The sequence below is a fragment of the Rhinoderma darwinii genome, chromosome 4, assembly GCF_050947455.1.
Source record: "Rhinoderma darwinii isolate aRhiDar2 chromosome 4, aRhiDar2.hap1, whole genome shotgun sequence".
In the NCBI taxonomy this organism is placed as follows: Eukaryota; Metazoa; Chordata; class Amphibia; order Anura; family Rhinodermatidae; genus Rhinoderma; species Rhinoderma darwinii.
In genome coordinates this window covers 126,139,057-126,158,041 of record NC_134690.1, presented here as the reverse complement: position 1 = coordinate 126,158,041, position 18,985 = coordinate 126,139,057, and the positions used below count along the sequence as shown (strand labels likewise).

Genomic DNA, 18,985 nt, shown 5'->3' with positions numbered 1-18,985 from the left:
AATAAGTTTATAGTTGGGGTCGTTACGGACGCGGCGATACCAAATATGTATAACTTTTTTACTTTATTTTGTTTGTTAATAATAAAGCAGTTTGTAAGGGGGAAAAGTGGGTTTGGCATTTTTTTTTTTTCACTTTTTTTTTACTAGTCCCACTAGGGGACTTCACTATGCTATAATCCGATCACATTTATAATACACTGCAATACTTCTGTATTGCAGTGTATTATGCCTGTCCGTCTAAAACGGACAGGCATCTGAGAGCAGGGAGATTTAACGGCTCCCTGCGCTGTTCATTTATTCTGATGCAGCGCCGTAAGAAGGCACTAATGGGTTAAACTGGACAAGTAAACGTCAATATAGGTCTGGAGTATATGGGATGATGGCTCTCCGCATACAGGACACCCCCAGACTTAGGCTACATTCAGACAAGCATCGGCATAGAGTCTATGAAGGGATGTGTGACACGCAGTAAAATAGGACACGTCCTATTTTTTCACTGACCCTTCACACGCTCTGTTGAAACAGTCGTGTGAACAGCCCCATTGAAATACAGGAGTCTGTGTGACACGCTCGTCTGAATGAGCCCTAAACATGACCACTACACGGACTTTGGAAAAGGTTCTATCTGATCAGTAATGTATGGCTGGGTTCACACACACTATTTACGGACGTAATTCGGGCGTTTTAGCCCCGAATTACGTCCGCAAATGCGGCTCAAAAGCGTCGGCAAACATCTGCCCATTCATTTGAATGGGCTTTACGATGTTCTGTGCCGACTCTTATTTTTTTTACGCGCCGCTGTCAAAAGGCGGCGCGTAAAAAAGACGCCCGCGTAAAAGAAGTGCCTGTCACTTCTTCAGACGTAAATGGAGCCGTTTTCCATTGACACAATGGAAAAACAGCTCCAATTACGTCCATAATGGATGCAGCGAGAAAGATGCCTGCACATGCCATTACGGCTGAAATTACGGAGCGGTTTTCTCCTGAAAACAGCACCGTAATTTCAGCCGTAACGGACGCTGCCGTGTAAACATACCCTAAAAGTGCAGCCAAATTGGTTTCAGCACTGAATGGGTTTCTCAGAAGAATTTAGAAGTGAAAACCAATATGGCTGCACTTCCTATTGTCACTTACATAAATGGCTGCCACAACAAGACACAACTAATAATAGTTTGGTCATTGCTCCCAGTTCAGAACAGGCTGGGCACCCTTGTGTCTATTAGCATATAAGAAAACCATTTAGGATAGAATTTAATGTACGTTTATTAGCAGACATGCTGTACTGCAGTAATGGAGCTAGCTGCTATCACAATTACCAGTTATCTGCCTGCTCCGTCTACCACCTCGGATGTTACAGAAGCCTGTATTCTGACCCCATAAGTAGACTACATGCTGGCAAACTGCTGCCGCCAGGGCCTGTAGTGGTAGGAAGATGGGGCCTGGCAGCTGTTCACCCTTCAGTGTTAGGGTATGTGCACACACACTAAATACGTCCGTAATTGACGGACGTATTTCGGCCGCAAGTCCCGGACCGAACACAGTGCAGGGAGCCGGGCTCCTAGCATCATAGTTATGTACGATGCTAGGAGTCTCTGCCTCGCTGCAGGACAACTGTCCCGTACTGTAATCATGATTACAGTACGGGACAGTTGTCCTGCAGCGAGGCAGGGACTCCTAGCATCGTACATAAGTATGATGCTAGGAGCCCGGCTCCCTGCACTGTGTTCGGTCCGGGACTTGCGGCCGAAATACGTCCGTCGATTACGGACGTATTTAGTGTGTGTGCACATACCCTTAGGCTACATTCGCACGATCGGGACAGATTTACGAGCGTAAAAAACACGTGTAAATCTGTCCGTGTGCGTTGCATTTTGTATTAGTGTGCTTCGCGTGTGGCATGTGTTTTTCACGCACTTGATGCGTGAAACACGGACGTGCGTCCTTGTGCTGTCTGTGGTTTTCACGCACCCATTGACTTCAATGGGCGACTAGGTGTGTGAAAACGTACCAACATAGAACAAGCAGTGAGTTTCACACAACAGACACACGCTGTGTGAAAACTCACGCATGTGTGAATAGTGTGCTGTGCGTTGCTTCAACGCACCGCACATGGACGAGAATCACGCTAGTCTGAACGAGCCCTTAAAAACCTCACTGTTAGGAACGCAGCGATCTATTATTAGACTTAAAGTAGTAGAATAAGGTTGGGTTCACAGGTTGCATTTTTGAACTGTTGGATAGAAAAACGCATGCTTTTTTTGGAACATATGCATTTTTTAATTACCTATGCATTTTCCAAAGAGTATCAGCTGTAAGTATAAAGAGGGAGGGTTATCACAGCACCGGAGACATAGGATAAATGCAAAGTAATAGGTGCAAACCTCAAAGTAACCTGATCCAATGTCCCTCAAATGAAATCCACAGCAAAGAGAGACGAGGCAGCACTTCCAAAATAAATGGGAATTTATTCACTCACCAGTGCGACGTTCCAGTCCAACAGGACCCTTCTCAAGCATGGCTTGAAAAAGGTTGCACTGGTTGGTAAATTCATTCCCATTTTTTTTTGGAAGTGCTGCCTCGTCTCTCTTTTCTGTGGATTTCCGCTGTAAGGCTCCATGCACACGACCGTGCCCATAATTACAACCGATAATTATGGGCACGGCCGTCCGTGCTCCCATTATAAAGTATGGGAGCACGGTCCGTAAAATGAAAAAAAAAAAAAAATAGGACAAATATACGGGAAGGTGTCCATCGGCCATAGAAATGAATTGCTCCATAATTACAGACCGTAATTACGGGAAATTTTACGGTCGTGTGCATGGGGCCGAAGTCTATGACTAATCAATTTAAAGGCAGATTACAGCCGAAACACTTTGTAGAACGCATGGGTAATTAAACGCATGCTTTTTTTTAATGCATTTTTCTTCCCAACAGTTCAAAAACGCATCATGTGAAACCAGCTTTAGGGTTTGCTCACACAGGCCGGATATGCGGAGCAAAAGTACACAGCGTATCCGGCCTAAAACCAGAAGGGAATTTCAGCCAGAAGACTGCACCAAATTGTGCTTTTTGTGACTCAATGGTGAAAAACCCGCAACAAAACTGCAATTTATGAACGTTTTCTCAGCTGATTTTTTCCACACCGTGTTATCCCTCCATTTTGCTGCTACTGTAATACGCCGCAGATTTTCAACAATGAAACGAGTTATAAAAAAATCTGCAGTTAATCCGCCCAGTGTGGACATACACATAGGCAAAATTGACACGTCACGGACAGCCTTGAGAAATTACTAGATAAGCAAATAGAAGTGTCATTAAAGGGTATGGACAATTATCACCTAACCATAGACTTTGAATTGAATGTCAGCACACATGCTCGACCACCCCTCCATTCAATGTTCGGCACCCCTGTTCAACAATTATCACCTATCCTGTGGATTCTGGGAATACCCCTTTAAAAGGTGGAGCTAGACCTTCCGCAATCAAAATAACTTACCTCACTGTAGGTTTAGGGTGTATTTATACGAGTCGTATTTTGTCACGATGTAAATACATCCTTAGGAAACGCCACCACGTCGTAGAGATGAGGATATTGCCACCAACTTTATTGTGGATTTGTAAATGTAAAATCTGCAGAATGCTCTGATTTCTGCACGGATTTAGAAAACCCCATTCACATGTATTGTACTGCAAATAGCTGCAGATTTTTTTTTAGGGCGAAATCTGCACCCAAAATGCCCAGCAATTCTGAAACGTCTGAACGTGGTCTAAAAGCGCACTGGAATCATGTATATATCTGCCCAGCTAATCCCAGGTATTAGTAACAGACTGCCGACTCCCTGATAATCCAGTATTTACCTACATCTACCTTGTGACGTCTCGGAGAACATATGGACATTCCTAACAACAGTATTTAAACGAACACCTCGAGCACAAAAATTCCCCCATAAAACCAGTCATCCAACTATACCCAGAAGTTACTATATATATATATACACAGTGGGCACGGCTATTTAAAGGGAAGGTGTCATGAAAAAAAATGTATATATAATATTGCTTTTAGTATGTTATTAAAATAAGTTTTATTTATTTGTGTTGTTGTGTTGTACTTTTTTCTTACTTTTACTTCTCTATGGGGGCTGCTATTTTTTTTTTCATCTCTGTATCTGTCCATTAGCGACACATACAGAGATGGAATACGGCACATACATACTTATAGAGAATGCGAACAGGAGCCGTTCCATTCATTATAGCGTACGCCGTCTGTGTGGGAACGGCGCATGCGCCGTTCCCACATAGACCAAAAGCAAGGTCTTCGGCAGAGCGAAATCCGGCGCCATTTTCACGTGGACCGGAAGCCGCGGCCGGACAGTAAGATGACGATTTCCGATCGCGGCTTCGGCCTTATGCGAATAGGAGCGGAGACGGCAGCGGTGGCAGGAGCAGGTAAGTTATGTCTGTGTATGTTCGTGTTATACTGTATCTAATCCTCTTACACTGTGCATTCGCTCAGAAAATGGCGGCACACAGTGTAGGAGGTTTGAAGATTCAACCCCCCCTTCTCCTGGCACTAGCCAGGATAAAGGAGGGGGCTTGTGTGAGCACACTAGAGCGTGTGTCTACCCCAAATTGGCAGCATAAAGCAATGAGGTTGCTTTTCCACATGCCAATGCTGCAATTTTGGGAAATCACTCCCTCTAGTGACCAGCACATGGAAATGTTATAAATTAGAATCTAATTTATAATATTTCGTGACTTGTGAAAAAATTAAAACAAAAAATTTCTAGCAACACATTCCCTTTAAGACTAGCCTATGATACATCAGTCTTCAAAAAATTCCTGCATAGGGTTTTGGACAGTGGCGATTTTATGAAAACACATCATGCTATAAGTGGGGTGTTTTTTTTCTCCATAGCACTTCAAAAATACCTGGGGAAAAAAAAAAGTACAAGATAACCCTAAATAAAAAAACACATGTTAGGCACGGATCACATTGCATTTAAGTCCAACGTTTAGTATGTATGTCGGTAAATCTCACAACGTACGTGCTAAATGTGTCCATAGGGCTCCATTAGCCCAAAGGAGGCCAAAAGCATGTCCATGTGTGAATGCTCTGTATACATCATACAAAGCAGCTGTATCTCAAACAGTAAAAACAACTTTCAAATAAAAAAGGATTTAGAAAGTTGCACAAACACACTAATAAACATTTTTATTAAAAAAAAATTAAACACATGATTTCAAAGGTTTGCATAGCCTTTATATTAACTCCACAGGAATGTAGAAATCTGTATTGTATTGCGCTTGGTAAGATGTGAATGGGACAGTGGTAGCCGTATGTCCAGCAGTTTAGTACTGCGGACATACAGCGGACCACCAGAACAGCGGTTCTGGTGTCATATGAAAGGGGAAGATTCTAATATGACACCAGGATCGCAGTTCTAGCTGTGAAATAACCGGAGATATCGCCAGTGCAATACATAGTCGGGAATGGAGGCTGTATACTATAAGATCACGCGGTGTTGCTGGGAAAGGAGAGAAGCTGTATACTATATGATCCCGCTGTGTTGCTGGGAAGGGAGAGAAGCTGTATACTACATGATCACGCGGTGTTGCTGGGAAGGGAGAGAAGCAGTATACTATTTGATCCCGCTGTGTTGCTGGGAAGGGAGAGAAGCTGTATACTACATGATCCCGCTGTGTTGCTGGGAAGGGAGAGAAGCAGTATACTATCTGATCCTGCTGTGTTGCTGGGAAGGGAGAGAAGCTGTATACTATATGATCACGCTGTGTTGCTGGGAAGGGAGAGAAGCTGTATACTACATGATCATGCAGTGTTGCTGGGAAGGGAGAGAAGCTGTATACTACATGATCACACGGTGTTGCTGGGAAAGGAGAGAAGCTGTATACTATTTGATCCCGCTGTGTTGCTGGGAAGGGAGAGAAGCTGTATACTACATGATCATGCGGTGTTGCTGGGAAGGGAGAGAAGCTGTATACTATATGATCACGCGGTGTTGCTGGGAAGGGAGAGAAGCTGTATACTATATGATCACGCGGTGTTGCTGGGAAAGGAGAGAAGCTGTATACTATATGATCACGCGGTGTTGCTGGGAAAGGAGAGAAGCTGTATACTATATGATCACGCGGTGTTGCTGGGAAGGGAGAGAAGCTGTATACTATATGATCCAGCTGTGTTGCTGGGAAGGGAGAGAAGCTGTATACTATATGATCCCGCTGTGTTGCTGGGAAAGGAGAGAAGCTGTATACTATATGATCACTCTGTGTTGCTGGGAAGGGAGAGAAGCTGTATGCCGATTGGACAGCGTCATACAGAAAACATTACACCGCCCAGAGTGAAAAGAGAGTCGCCTCCTATTTGGCTATTAGAGACACATTAGCATATTTATAAAAACACTCATAACTTTGCAAATAAGGCTTCATTCACATCTGCGCTAGGACTCTGTTCCGTCTGAGCTTTCCATCGGAACAGAGTCCGGACAGACACAAACGGAAACCATAGGTTTATCTCAATGGTGACGGATCCGGTGCCAATGGTTTCCATTTGTCTCAGTGGTGTAAGGTTTCCTTCGTTTTGACGGAATAGGGCAGTCGACTACGCTATTGATTCCGTCAAAACGACTGAACCCTTGCACAACGGAGACAAACGGAAGCCATTGGCACCGGATACGTCACTATTGAAATCAATGGTGATGGAAACGGAAATGTTTTCCGTTTGTGTCTGTCAGGGCTCCGTTCCGACAGAAAGCTCAGACGGAATAGAGCCCTAGCGCAGATGTGAACAAAGCCTTATAAACGTTTTTTTTTTTTTAAACAATTCACCCTATGGTTATCAGCAGGAAAGCGCCGATTAGTTAGGAGATAGAGAATTGATAATCTGGTGACAGATCCTCTTTAAGGGTGTGTTCACACAGGGCAGATTAGCGGAGTATTTTCCACAATAGATTTTTCTGTGGCAGACTGCAGAGGAAACCAAATCTTGCACCCTCAGCAAATAACATATGGGGTTTCACAGGGGACAAACCTTAACAATGGCTCCTGACTAATGCCAAATAGACCTTTCCTATAGCCAGTCTTTGCAGTTCAGGAACCAAGGGGCTAAAGACATCAGTGGATGCCATCTGTAAGTGGCCTATGAGCAGCTGGCGAGCCTAACCACCGACGAGAACAGGCATTGCTGCTAACAGGACTGGATGCAAGTCCGGCCATAGGAACAAGCTGCCAGCTGTGTGCACGTATTTATTTTAGAGGGGATAAGGAGGCAAGCCATGCATGTCACGTGTGGGCAGCCTTACCACCCTGATAGCATGCTCATATGTGGCCTCTGGACAGCAGCGGGCACCACAGCCTGATATTTCCATTGACTGTGAGAAAACAGATGTCTAACAGAAGTATACAGCAGAGACCTGGGATACTGCCGCAAGAAATACACTTAGGAAATGCACCAGACAGCAGATAGAAACCACAATATTAGTGGGCTGCACTGGATACGCCGTATAAGTGCGGTGTGTGGGGACCCCAAATAATAACAGTCATACCAGGCATTGGAATAGTGGGCACACACATGTAATCCCTCTCCATGGGTGGTGCAGCGACTGGCGCTTTCAGTCTATTATAGAAAGTAACCAAACCTTGCTGCCAACTGCTCCGGGCACCCCCATTCCCAGCATTAGTGTGGGTCCCAGCAGTCAGACCACCACAAATCACTTTCATGGTATATCTATAAATTATTAGTGGGACAACCGCTTTACCGATTTATAAACATGTCCTGGTACCAAGCGCTTCCAAGCCAGTGTAGAACGACAACCCCCAGCAAGTGCTACTGCCTGATCTACAGATGAAGAGCCAACCTCCCCCTCCCCCCTCTCATAACAACATGTGCACACTTCCTGGTGTGATAACCGCAGACACTGCTGCTCACTCACCAAAGCCCAAAAAACACATGAGCATCAGCACCACGATCCGGTGAGCAAACCTGCTGGGGTCACAGATAGCTGGCATCTGCCGCAGTGGTGCGCTGCCGGGAAAGACATCACCGCTCCCGGGGAGCAAAGCCTCCTGCTCGTCTTCTAACGCCATGTTCCCTGCACTCCAGTCACGTGATTGCTGAGCTAATGCGATCACATGACGGTATCCCACGTGACTGGACGTAAAGGTGCGTACATTGCCGCACGGTGGAGACGCTCCACGTTCTGCCTCGTACGGTCTAGGCGGTGATGTGGACCAGGGAATGCTGAGAACTTTCACAGGAAAATCAAATGTCGCCTGTGTTTCCATGTAATAAATTATGAAACATTTCTATTTTCATGTTGCCTACGTTGTCAAAGAAAACTTCTCGTTGGGCTATGTTTGCGTACGTTTTTTTCAATTAATAAATAACGGAATGATATATTCACACAGTGCATTGACTTCAGTGGGCGTATAGGTGCGTGAAAACGCACCAATATATAACATGAAGGCATCATTTATATGAGCGTAATATACGCGCGTGCGACTCGCGTGCTTTTCACGTGTGTCGTATGCACCTATATTAGGCTATGGGGCAGAGCAGACAGTGCGTGAGTTTTGCGCAGCGCGAGTGCCTTTCTTTGTGCTCTGTTCGCGCATCACGCACCCATTGAAGTCAATGGGTGCGTGAAAACCACGCAGGTCGCACGGATGCACTTCCGTGCCAACTGCGTGGTTCGCGCAACAGCTGTCAAACTCTGGATGTAAACAGAAAAGCACCACATGCTTTTCTGTTTACAAACATCCAAATGGAGTGTCATAATGATGGCGGCTGCGCGAAAATCACGCAGCCGCGCATCATACACTGATGACACGGAGCGATTAATTGCATTTTGCGCACGCAAAACGCAGTGTTTTTTGCGTGCGCAAAACGCACGCTCGTGTAAATCAGGCCGAAGTGAGTTTCACGCAGCGAACTCTCGCTGCGTGAAAACTCACGCATGTGTGAACGGCCCCATTGAAATCAATAGGTCTGTGTGCTGCGCGTGATTTCCATGCACAGCACACGGACGTTATTCACGTTCATGTGAATGGGCCCTTTTTTGCATCAAAAGTCACTGCAAAACTATGAAATAAATATCAAATAAAAATGAATTTGACAGTGTTCACAGTTGGGAGAAAATTGATTGTTTTATGGAACTAAGGCCGGATTCACACGAGCGTGTGCGTTTTGCACGCGCAAAAAATGCGGCGTTTTGCGCGTGCAAAAGGCACTTGACAGCTCCATGTGACAGCCCCGTATGATGCGCAGCTGCGGACTTTGCGCGCAGCCGCCATCATTATGAAACTCCGTTTGGATGTTTGTAAACAGAAAAGCACGTGGTGCTTTTCTGTTTACATTCAGAGTTTGACAGCTGTTGCGCGAATCACGCAGTTCGCACGGAAGTGCTTCCGTGTGGTGCGCGTGATTTTCACGCACCCATTGACTTCAATGGGTGCGTGATGCGCAAAAAACACCCAAAGAACGGACATGTCGTGAGTTTTTCGCTGCGGACACACGCTGCGCAAAAATCACTGACAGTCTGCACTGCCCCATAGACTAATATAGGTCCGTGCGACGCGCGTGAAAATCACACGCGTTGCACGGTCGTATATCCCGTTCGTCTGAATAAGCCCTAAGGGCGGATTTACACTAACGTGTAATACGTCTGTGCAACGCGCGTGATTTTCACGCGCCTTGCACGGACCTACGTTAGTCTATGGGGCCGTGCAGACAGTCCGTGAGTTTTGCGCAGCGTGAGTCCGCTGCGTAAAACTCACGACATGTCCTATATTTCTGCGTTTTTCGCGCATCACGCACCCATTGAAGTCAATGGGTGCGTGAAAATCACGCGCACCACACGGAAGCACTTCCGTGGGACGCGCGTGATTCGCGAAACAGCAGTAAAACTGAATGGAAACAGAAAAGCACCACGTGCTTTTTTGTTTACAAACATACAAACAGAGTATCATAATGATGGCGGCTGCGCGAAAATCACGCAGCCACGCATCATAAGCAGGTGACACACGGAGCTGTTAAGTGCCTTTTGCGCTCGCAAAATGCCGCGGTTTTTTTTGCGCGCAAAATGCACACGCTCGTGTAAATCCGGCCTTAACTGGTTGCCTGAGCGGCGAGCACTTCGCGCATTAGGACGAGCATACTCGTCCTGTGTGACAGCCATCTGTGCGCGCGATCGAGAGCGGGGCAACGGCTGTAATACACAGCCACGGCCCCGCTCTGACAGCGGAGAGAAGAGAAACATCTTCTCTCCGCCGTTAACACTTTGAAAGCCGCAATGAAAGCTGATCGCGGCGTTCAAAGAGGGGGGACTGCACATTGATCGCGTCACAGAAAATAACTGTGACGCGATCAAAGCCCACAACTCGTATGGGCAGACAGCCCAGGGTCCATTGAAGGACCCCAGGGCTGTCTCAACATATTTCCTGTTGTTAGGGCATACTGAGGTATGCCCTAACAACTGCCTGTGTACGATCAGTAACAGGCTAATGTACTGGCATATAGATCTATGCCAGTACATTGCAGTTTAAAAATCAAAATGATAAATCCCTTTATGGGATTAAAAAAAAAAGTTAAATGAATGTAAAAAAAAAATAATGGTAAATAAATAAATAAAAAGTAAATAAAATACACAGAAACACACATTTTTTATAATAAATAAACTTTTTAAAATATAAGTCCCAAAACATGAAATAATAGACATATTTGGTATCGCCACGACCGTAACAACGTGTACAACAAATGTATAACATTATTTATGATCGGTGTATGGTGTAAAAAAAACATATTAAAACTGCTGCGCAACTGCTTTTTTTCTGCATTTTCGCCAAAATACAAATTTATAGAAATTAAACGATAATGGATTTGCACCAAAAAATGGTACCTACATAAAGTACAACTCGTCCCGCAAAAAACAAAGTCTCATACAACTACGTCGTACAAAAAATCAAAGAGTTATGAGCGTCGGGATGCAAAGAGGGAAAAGGCCGTGTCCTTAAAGGAACAGTGTTACCACAATTTTTTTTTTAATATGTTAAAGATGTTAGTGCTTTATTAAAAACGTTTGGATTAATTTGTGTGTTTGTGTGTTACTTTTTCTTATTTTTACACTTTTTCTTCCCTATGGGGGCTGCCATTTTTTTGTCCATTTCTGTATGTGTCGATTAACGACACATACAGACATGGAATATGGCAGCCACAGTCCCATAGGGACTGCGAACGGGGCCCGTTCCATCCACTTCAATGTACGCCGTCTGTGTGGGAACGGCGCATGCGCCGCTCCCACACAGTCCAATTTGAAATGCGCCCCGTCCGGCGCCATTTTCCTGTGGACCGGAAGTCGCGCCCGGACAGTAATATTACTACTTCCGGTCGCGGCTTCCGGACTTGTGCACTTGGACCAGCGGCAGCAGACGGAGCGGACGGGCCAGAGGGAGCCGCGGCGGCAGGAGCAGGTAAGAGATTTCAATGTATGTTCGTGTTTGTGTACGTTTACTACTGTATGTAAACCTACTACACTGTGTGTTAGCTCAAAAAATGGCGACACACAGTGTAGGAGGTTAGACCGTTCAATCCCCTCGTTTATCCCGGCACTAGCCAGGATAAAGGAGGGGGGGATTCTGAAAGCTCACTAGAGCGAGGGCTTTTTACCCAATTTTGCAGCATAAAGCAATGTGGTTGCTTTACCACATGCAATGCTGCAATTTTGGGAATGGCTCCATCTAGTGACCAGTAATGGGAAATATTATAAATTAGAATCCAATTGAATCCAATTTATAATATTTCCTGACTCGTGAAAAAAAAAAAAAAATAGAACAATGTTTAATCACCTATACACTAATTGTTTAACTAAAAAAAAAAAAACATGTTTTGCTGCCAACACATTCCCTTTGAGGGGTTATCCCCTTCGCGCTCAGGTCAGTAATAGTACGTCCTGCTAAGTAGAACGTTCGCGCTCAGGTCAGTACTATTACTGACCTGAGTAAACACGGCGCCATTTAATCCCGGCGCGTGCCTGAGCTGTGATAACTGCTGTTTCTGACAGCAGGCTATCACAGCTTAGTGTGCAGGGACCGATCGCGGTGGTCCCCGCCGATTAACCCCTTAGAAGCCGCGTTCAATAGCGATCGCGGCTTCTTAGGTGTTAAGCTGCCATCGCCGGCCTGCTACACGATAGCGGGCCGTGATGGCTACTATGGCAACCAGAATCCTAACAATGGACTCTGGCTACGCCATCGACGGAAGCCTAGTGGGTCCCGACAAAATCAGGACCCACTATGCTTGCTGTCAGCGAACAGCTGACAGCTCTAATACACTGCACTACGTATGTAGTGCAGTGTATTAGAATAGCGATCAGAGCCTCCTGCCCTCATGTCCCCTAGTGGGACAAAGTAAAAAAAGTGTGAAAAAGTAAAAAAAAGTTGTGTAAAAATAAGAAAATAAAAGATTTAAAAGTAATAAAAGTAAAAGTCCCCCTTTTTCCCTTATCAGTTCTTCATTATTAATAAAAATATATAAATAAACAAATAAACTATACATAATTGGTATCGCCGCGTCCGTAACGTCCTGAACAACAAAACGATGTCGTTATTTATCCCGCGCGGTGAACGCCGTAAGAGAAAATAATAATAAACCGTACCACAATCACAATTGTTTGGTCACTTCACCTCCCAAAAAATGGAATAAAAAGAGATCAAAAAGTCGCATGTACCTAAAAATGGTACTGATCGAAACTATAGTTCGTTACGCAAAAAATAAGTCCTCGCACGACTTTCCTGATGGAAAAATAAAACAGTTCTGGCTCTTAGAATAAGGTAACAAAAAATAAATTATATTTTACAAAATGTATTTTATTGTGCAAACGCCATAAGACATAAAATAAAACTATAAACATCTGGTATCGCCGTAATCGTATCGCCCCGCAGAATAAAGTGAATATGTCATTTATAGCGCACGGTGAACGCTGTAAAAAAAATGGAATAAAAAACAATAGTAAAATTGCTGTTTTTTTAGTCACCACGCCACCTAAAATTAGAATAAAAACTGATCAAAAAGTCGCATGCACCCCAAGAAAACTACAATGGATTCCTCAATGTCTCTAGTTTCCAAAAAGGGGTCACTTTTGGGGGGTTTCCACTGTTTTAGCACCACAAGACCTTTTCAAACCGGACATGGTGCCTAATAAATTTAATTAAATTAATTAAATGTCACCTCTACTTTGCTCTAAATTCCTGTGAAACACCTAAAGGGTTAATAAACTTTTTAAATGCTGTTGTGGATACTTTGAGGGGTCTAGTTTCTGAAATGGAGTGTTTGATAGGGGTTTCTAATATATAGGCCCCTCAAAGCAACTTCAGAACTGAGCTGGAAACTAAAAAATAAAATAAAAATGAGGCAATACTTCGCTTCTTACATTATACTCATAATGAGCCGTGCCCACCCCGAGATGACCCCAGTTTTGACCGTTTGTATAAACGGAGACCCCTATTAGACCATTTCAGTGCCCGGTTTTCCCAGCATTCACCCCCGAGAAGTGTATTTCTATAGATGAATCCCTGGTACATTTGAAAGGGAGGCTTCAATTCCGTGAGTACCTGCCGGGTAAGAGGGCAAGGTATGGCGTGAAGATGTCTAAGCTGTGCGAGAGTGCATCAGGGTATACCTACAAATTTAGGATATATAAAGGGAAGGACACCAGTACTCAGCCCCCGGAATGCCCCCCCTTACTGGGAGTTAATACAAAAATTGTGTGGGATTTGGTGCACCCACTGCTGGACCAGGGTTACCACCTCTACCTGGATAATTTTTATACCAGCGTCCCACTCTTCAACTGCCTCGCTTCCAGAAGTCCTGTGGCATGCGGCACTGCTAGAAGAAACCTGAGAGGCCTCCCTAAGACTCTGCTTGGGCAAACACTCAGAAGGGGTGAGAGCAGGGCACAATCTAGCAGCAACATATTGTGTGTCAAGTACAAGACCAGGGAGATGCCACACCAGTACCCATGTACCTGTACGAGGTACCAGTACAGGGACCCCCAAACTAGACTGCATCCTGGACTACAATAGGTACATGGGAGGAGTGGACTTGTCAGATCAAGTCCTGAAGCCTTACAGTACTTCTGGAAGCGGGGCCACAGGCATCGTACCAGGGCAACACTTTTTAGGAGAAGTTCCACAAACTGGCAAGAAGGGAAAAAGTCAAAAGAGGTGCAGAGTCTGCTATAAGAGGGGGATAAGGAAGGACACAATATATCAATGTGACGCGTGTCCCGAAAAACCAGAGCTCTGTATGAAAGAGTGTTTTAAAATTTATCATCCATCCCTTTATTTTTAATTTACCCCAGTTTTACTCGCTCTGATCCACTTCGCACAGCTTACCCCTCCTCATCTTTCCCCTCTGAGCCCTGCTGTGTGCCCAGGCAGCTGATAACAGCCACATGTAGGGTATTGCCGTACCCGGGAGAGCCAACATTACAGTTTATGAGGTGTATATCTCCGGTGGCGCATGCTGGGCACAATATATCGGACACTGAATTGGCATATATGTATAGAAAATTGCAAATTTCACTCTGCACCAACTGCTGCACATTATCTTTTACACAATACCTGTGGGGTCAAAATGCTCACTACACCTCTAGATGAATGCCTTAAGGGGTGTAGATTTTAAAACAGGGTCACTTCTTGGGGGTTTCAACTGTACTGGTACCTTAGGGGCTTCTGCGTACAAGACTTAGCACCAGAAAAGCTCCAGTAGGCCAAATGGTGGTCCTTTCCTTCTGAGCCCTGCCGTGTGCCCAGGCAGCTAATAACAGCCACATGTAGGGTATTGCCGTACCCGGGAGAGCCCACATTACAGTTTATGGGGTGTATGTCTCCGGTGGCACATGCTGGGCACAATATATCGGACACTGACATGGCATATATATAGAAAATTGCAAATCTCACTCTGCACCATCTGCTGCGCATTATCTTTTACACAATACCTGTGGGGTCAAAATGCTCACTACACCTCTAGATGAATTCCTTAAGGGGTGTCGTTTTTAAAACGGGGTCACTTCTCGGGGGTTTCAACTGTACTGATACCTCAGGGGCTTCTGCACACACGACTTAGCACCAGAAAATTCCCAGTAGGCCACATGGTGGTCCTTTCCTTCTGAGCCCTCCCATGGACCCAAACGGCAGTTTATCACCACAAATAGGGTATTGCCACACTCAGGACAAATTGGGCAACAAAATGCGGTATTTTATTCCTTGTGAAAATAAGAAATTTTGAGCCAAAACTACCTCTTATTGGAAAAAAAAAAAATAATTTTTAATTCACAACCCAATTCAAATAAATTCTGTGAAAAAACTGTGGGGTCTAAATGGTCACAACACCCATAAATAAATTCTTTGAGGGGTGTCGTTTCCAAAATGGGGTGACATCTGGTGGGTTTCCATTGCTTTGATACCTTTGGGGCTCTGCAAATGCGACATGGCACCCGAAAACCAATCCAGCAAAATCTGGGCTCCAAAGAACACATAGCGCTCTTTCCTTCTAATACCTCCCATGGGCCCAAACGGCAGTTTATGGCCACAAATAGGGTATTGCCGCACTCAGGACAAATTTGGCAACAAAATGGGGTATTTTATTAGTTGTGAAAATAAGACATTTTGAGCCAAAACTACATCTTATTGGAAAAAAGTTTTTTTTTTTAAATTCACAGCCCAATTCAAATAAGTTCTGTGAAAAAACTGTGGTGTCTAAATGGTCACAACACCCATAAATAAATTCCTTGAGGGGTTTTGTTTCCAAAATGGGGTCACTTTTGGTGGGTTTCCATTGCTTTGATACCTCTGAGGCTCTGCAAATGCGACATGGCACCCGAAAACCAATCCAGCAAAATCTGGACTCCTAAGAACACACAGCGCTCCTTTCCTTCTGAGGCCTCCCATGGGCCCAAACAGCAGTTTATCACCACAAATGGGGTATTGCCACACTCAGGACAAATTGGGCAACAAAATGGGGCATTTTGTTCCCTGTGAAAATAAGAAATTCTGATCAAAAATGACATCTTATTGGAAAAATTGTCATTCTTTTAATTTCACAGCCCAATTCAAATACGCGCTGTGAAAAAACTACGGGGTCAAAATGGTAACAATAACCATAAATTAATTCCTTGAGGGGTGCAGTTTCCAAAATGGTGTCAGTTTTGGGGGATTCCTACTGTTTTGGCACCTCAACACCTCTCCAAACCTGGCATGCTGCCTAAAATATATGCTAATAAAAAAGCACCACCAAAATGCACTAGGTGCTTCTTTGCTTCTGGGGCTTGTGTTTTAGTCCACGAGCGCACTAGAGCCACATGTGGGACATTTCTAAAAACTGAAGAATCTGGACAATACATATTTAGTTGTGTTTCTCTGGTAAAACCTTCTTTGTTACAGAAAAAAAATAGAATAAAATTGAAATTCAGAAAGAAAAATGAAATTTGCAAATTTCACCTCCACTTTGCTTTAATTCCTGTGAAATGCCTGAAGGGTTAAAAAACTTTCTAAAGGCTGTTTTGAATACTTTGAGGGGTCTAGTTTTTAAAATGGGGTGCTTTATGTGGGTTTCTAATACATAGGCCCCTCAAAGCCTCTTCAGAACTGAACTGGTACCTTAAAAAAAAGGCTTTTGAAATTTTCTTAAAAATATGAGAAATTGCTGTTTATGTTCTAAGCCTTGTAACGTCCAAGAAAAATAAAATAATGTTCATAAAACGATGCCAATCTAAAGTAGACATATGGGAAATGTGAACTAGTAACTATTTTGGGTGGTATAACCGTCTGTTTTTCAAGCAGATGCATTTAAATTCTAAAAAATTCTATTTTTTCTAAATTTTCTCTAAATTTTGCAATTTTTCTCAAATAAAGACTGAATATATCGACCAAATTTTACCACGAACATGAAGCCCAAAGTGTCACGAGAAAACAATCTCGGAATCGCTTGGATAGGTTTACGCATTCCGACGTTATTACCACATAAAGTGAAATATGTCAGATTTGAAAAATGGGCTCTGAGCCTTAAGGCCCAAACTAGGCTGCGTCCTTAAGGGGTTAAAGAGGCTCTGCAGCAACTGGTGAAGATCACCTGTCTCACTGGGAAATTGGGTCAGGGGACCACATTGGTGTACACCACCGGTTGGAGCTAGAATGAAATAGGGATGGGAAAGGGGAAAAGATGTGGTCTAATGTGGAATTAATAAATAACCTTTATTGATTAACATTAAATTATATCCACTATTCATTGGTGCTTACAATTAATCAGAGCTGCTTTTGTTCAGCTCATAACAGACCACGCTATACTATACAATACGGCTGACAGCTGACAACTGTCAGCTACTTCAGTGCGCTATATCAATCTAATTACAGCGTGTCTCGCTGCCCTACTCTGGAAAGCCGGGGCATATCTCTCTCACCTCCCGCTATCATATGGTCAGTCGACCAGTAACCCTTGCACGATCTTCCCGGGGTGAATCCTCACCCACGGGCTTAGACCTCAGGCGAGGTGTAGCGAGGCTGTGGGGTCTCGGCACCAGAGCTCTCACCACCCCACTCATTCACTCAGCCCACATACTGAGTCAATAGAGAGGACTTATCTATTAATTGCTCTGGCAACTGACACGATTCAGTGAGCGATTGCAGCTCACCGCTTCTGGGTCTCCAGCGGTGGTGGCGCATATCACAATCGCTCTCTGCATCGCTGCTCCCCAGGCAGACAGCGATGTGAAGGCGCACTCGAAAATTAACTGCCTATAATAAACGTTGGAGTAACGTTAGATGTGCATGTGGTTCGATCACCACTGCTCATCTAGTTACTGCAGGGCTCACTCTGACCTCAATTAGCTGCTTGCTGGTCCAACAGCGCAGCAATAAGGGTATGTTCACACGGCCAAATTTCAGACATATACGAGGCGTATTATGCCTCGTTTTACGTCTGAAAATAGGGCTACAATACGTCGGCAAACATCTGCCCATTCATTTGAATGGGTTTGCTGACGTACTGTGCAGACGACCTGTTATTTACGCGTCGTCGTTTGACAGCTGTCAAACGACGACGCGTAAAAATACAGCCTCGTCAAAAGAAGTGCAGGACACTTATATACATTATATGCAGGACACTTCTTTGGACGTTTTTGGAGCTGTTTTCTCATAGACTCCAATGAAAACAGCTCCAAAAACGGACGTAAAAAACGCCGCGAAAAACCCAGCGAAAAATGCGAGTTGGTAAAAAAACGTCTGAAAAGCAGGGTCTGTTTTCCCTTGAAAACAGCTCTGGATTTTCAGACGTTTTTGTTGACTACGTGTGAACATACCCTTAGGGCAGATGTTTGCCGACGTATTGGAGCCGTATTTTCAGACGTAAAACGAGGCATAATACACCTCGTATACGTCTGAAATTTGGCCGTGTGAACATACCCTTAGGGGGGATTCACACGAGCGTGTATTCGGTCCGTGCGGGCCGCGTGGTTTTCACGCGGCACGCATGGACCAATACAAGTCTATGGGGCAGTACAGACAGTCCGTGCTTTTTGCGCAGCGTTTGTCTGCTGCGCAAAAAGCGCGACAGGTTCAATAACTCTGCGTATTTCGCGCATCACACACCCATTGAAGTCAATGGGTGCGTGAAAATCACGCGCACCACACGGAAGCACTTCCGTGGGACGAGCGTGATTCGCGCAACAGCAGTGAAAAGGATGAATGAAAACAGAAAAGCACCACGTGCTTTTCTGTTTCCAAGCATCCAAACGGAGTGTCTTTGCGAGGAGCGAACCCCGACAACCGAGGCAAACTTCACCGGGTTCGGCCAAACTCGTTTTGGCCGAACCCGGCAAAAAAATTTCCGGTCCGCGACGTCGGGAGAGATTCACTGTGCATGGTGCTGAAAGAGTTAAACTGTTTCAGCACCATGGACAGTGACTTGCGATCCCAAAAT

At 44.6% G+C, this 18,985-nt stretch overlaps 1 protein-coding gene across 2 annotated transcripts in view; it reads right to left on the bottom strand.

Annotated features, from left to right (window-relative positions):
- Positions 1 to 8,151, bottom strand: part of MFSD1 (major facilitator superfamily domain containing 1) — a 51,794-nt gene extending 43,643 nt beyond the window's left edge. Inside the window, exon 1 of one of the 2 annotated variants that reach the window (XM_075861553.1) lies at positions 7,947 to 8,151. In XM_075861553.1, coding sequence (XP_075717668.1) covers positions 7,947 to 8,100 — 154 coding nt within the window. In that variant the 5' untranslated portion in view covers positions 8,101 to 8,151. The remainder of the gene's footprint in view (positions 1 to 7,946) is intronic. The other variant, XM_075861552.1, reaches the window with a different exon arrangement.
- Positions 8,152 to 18,985: the final 10,834 nt, after the last annotated feature.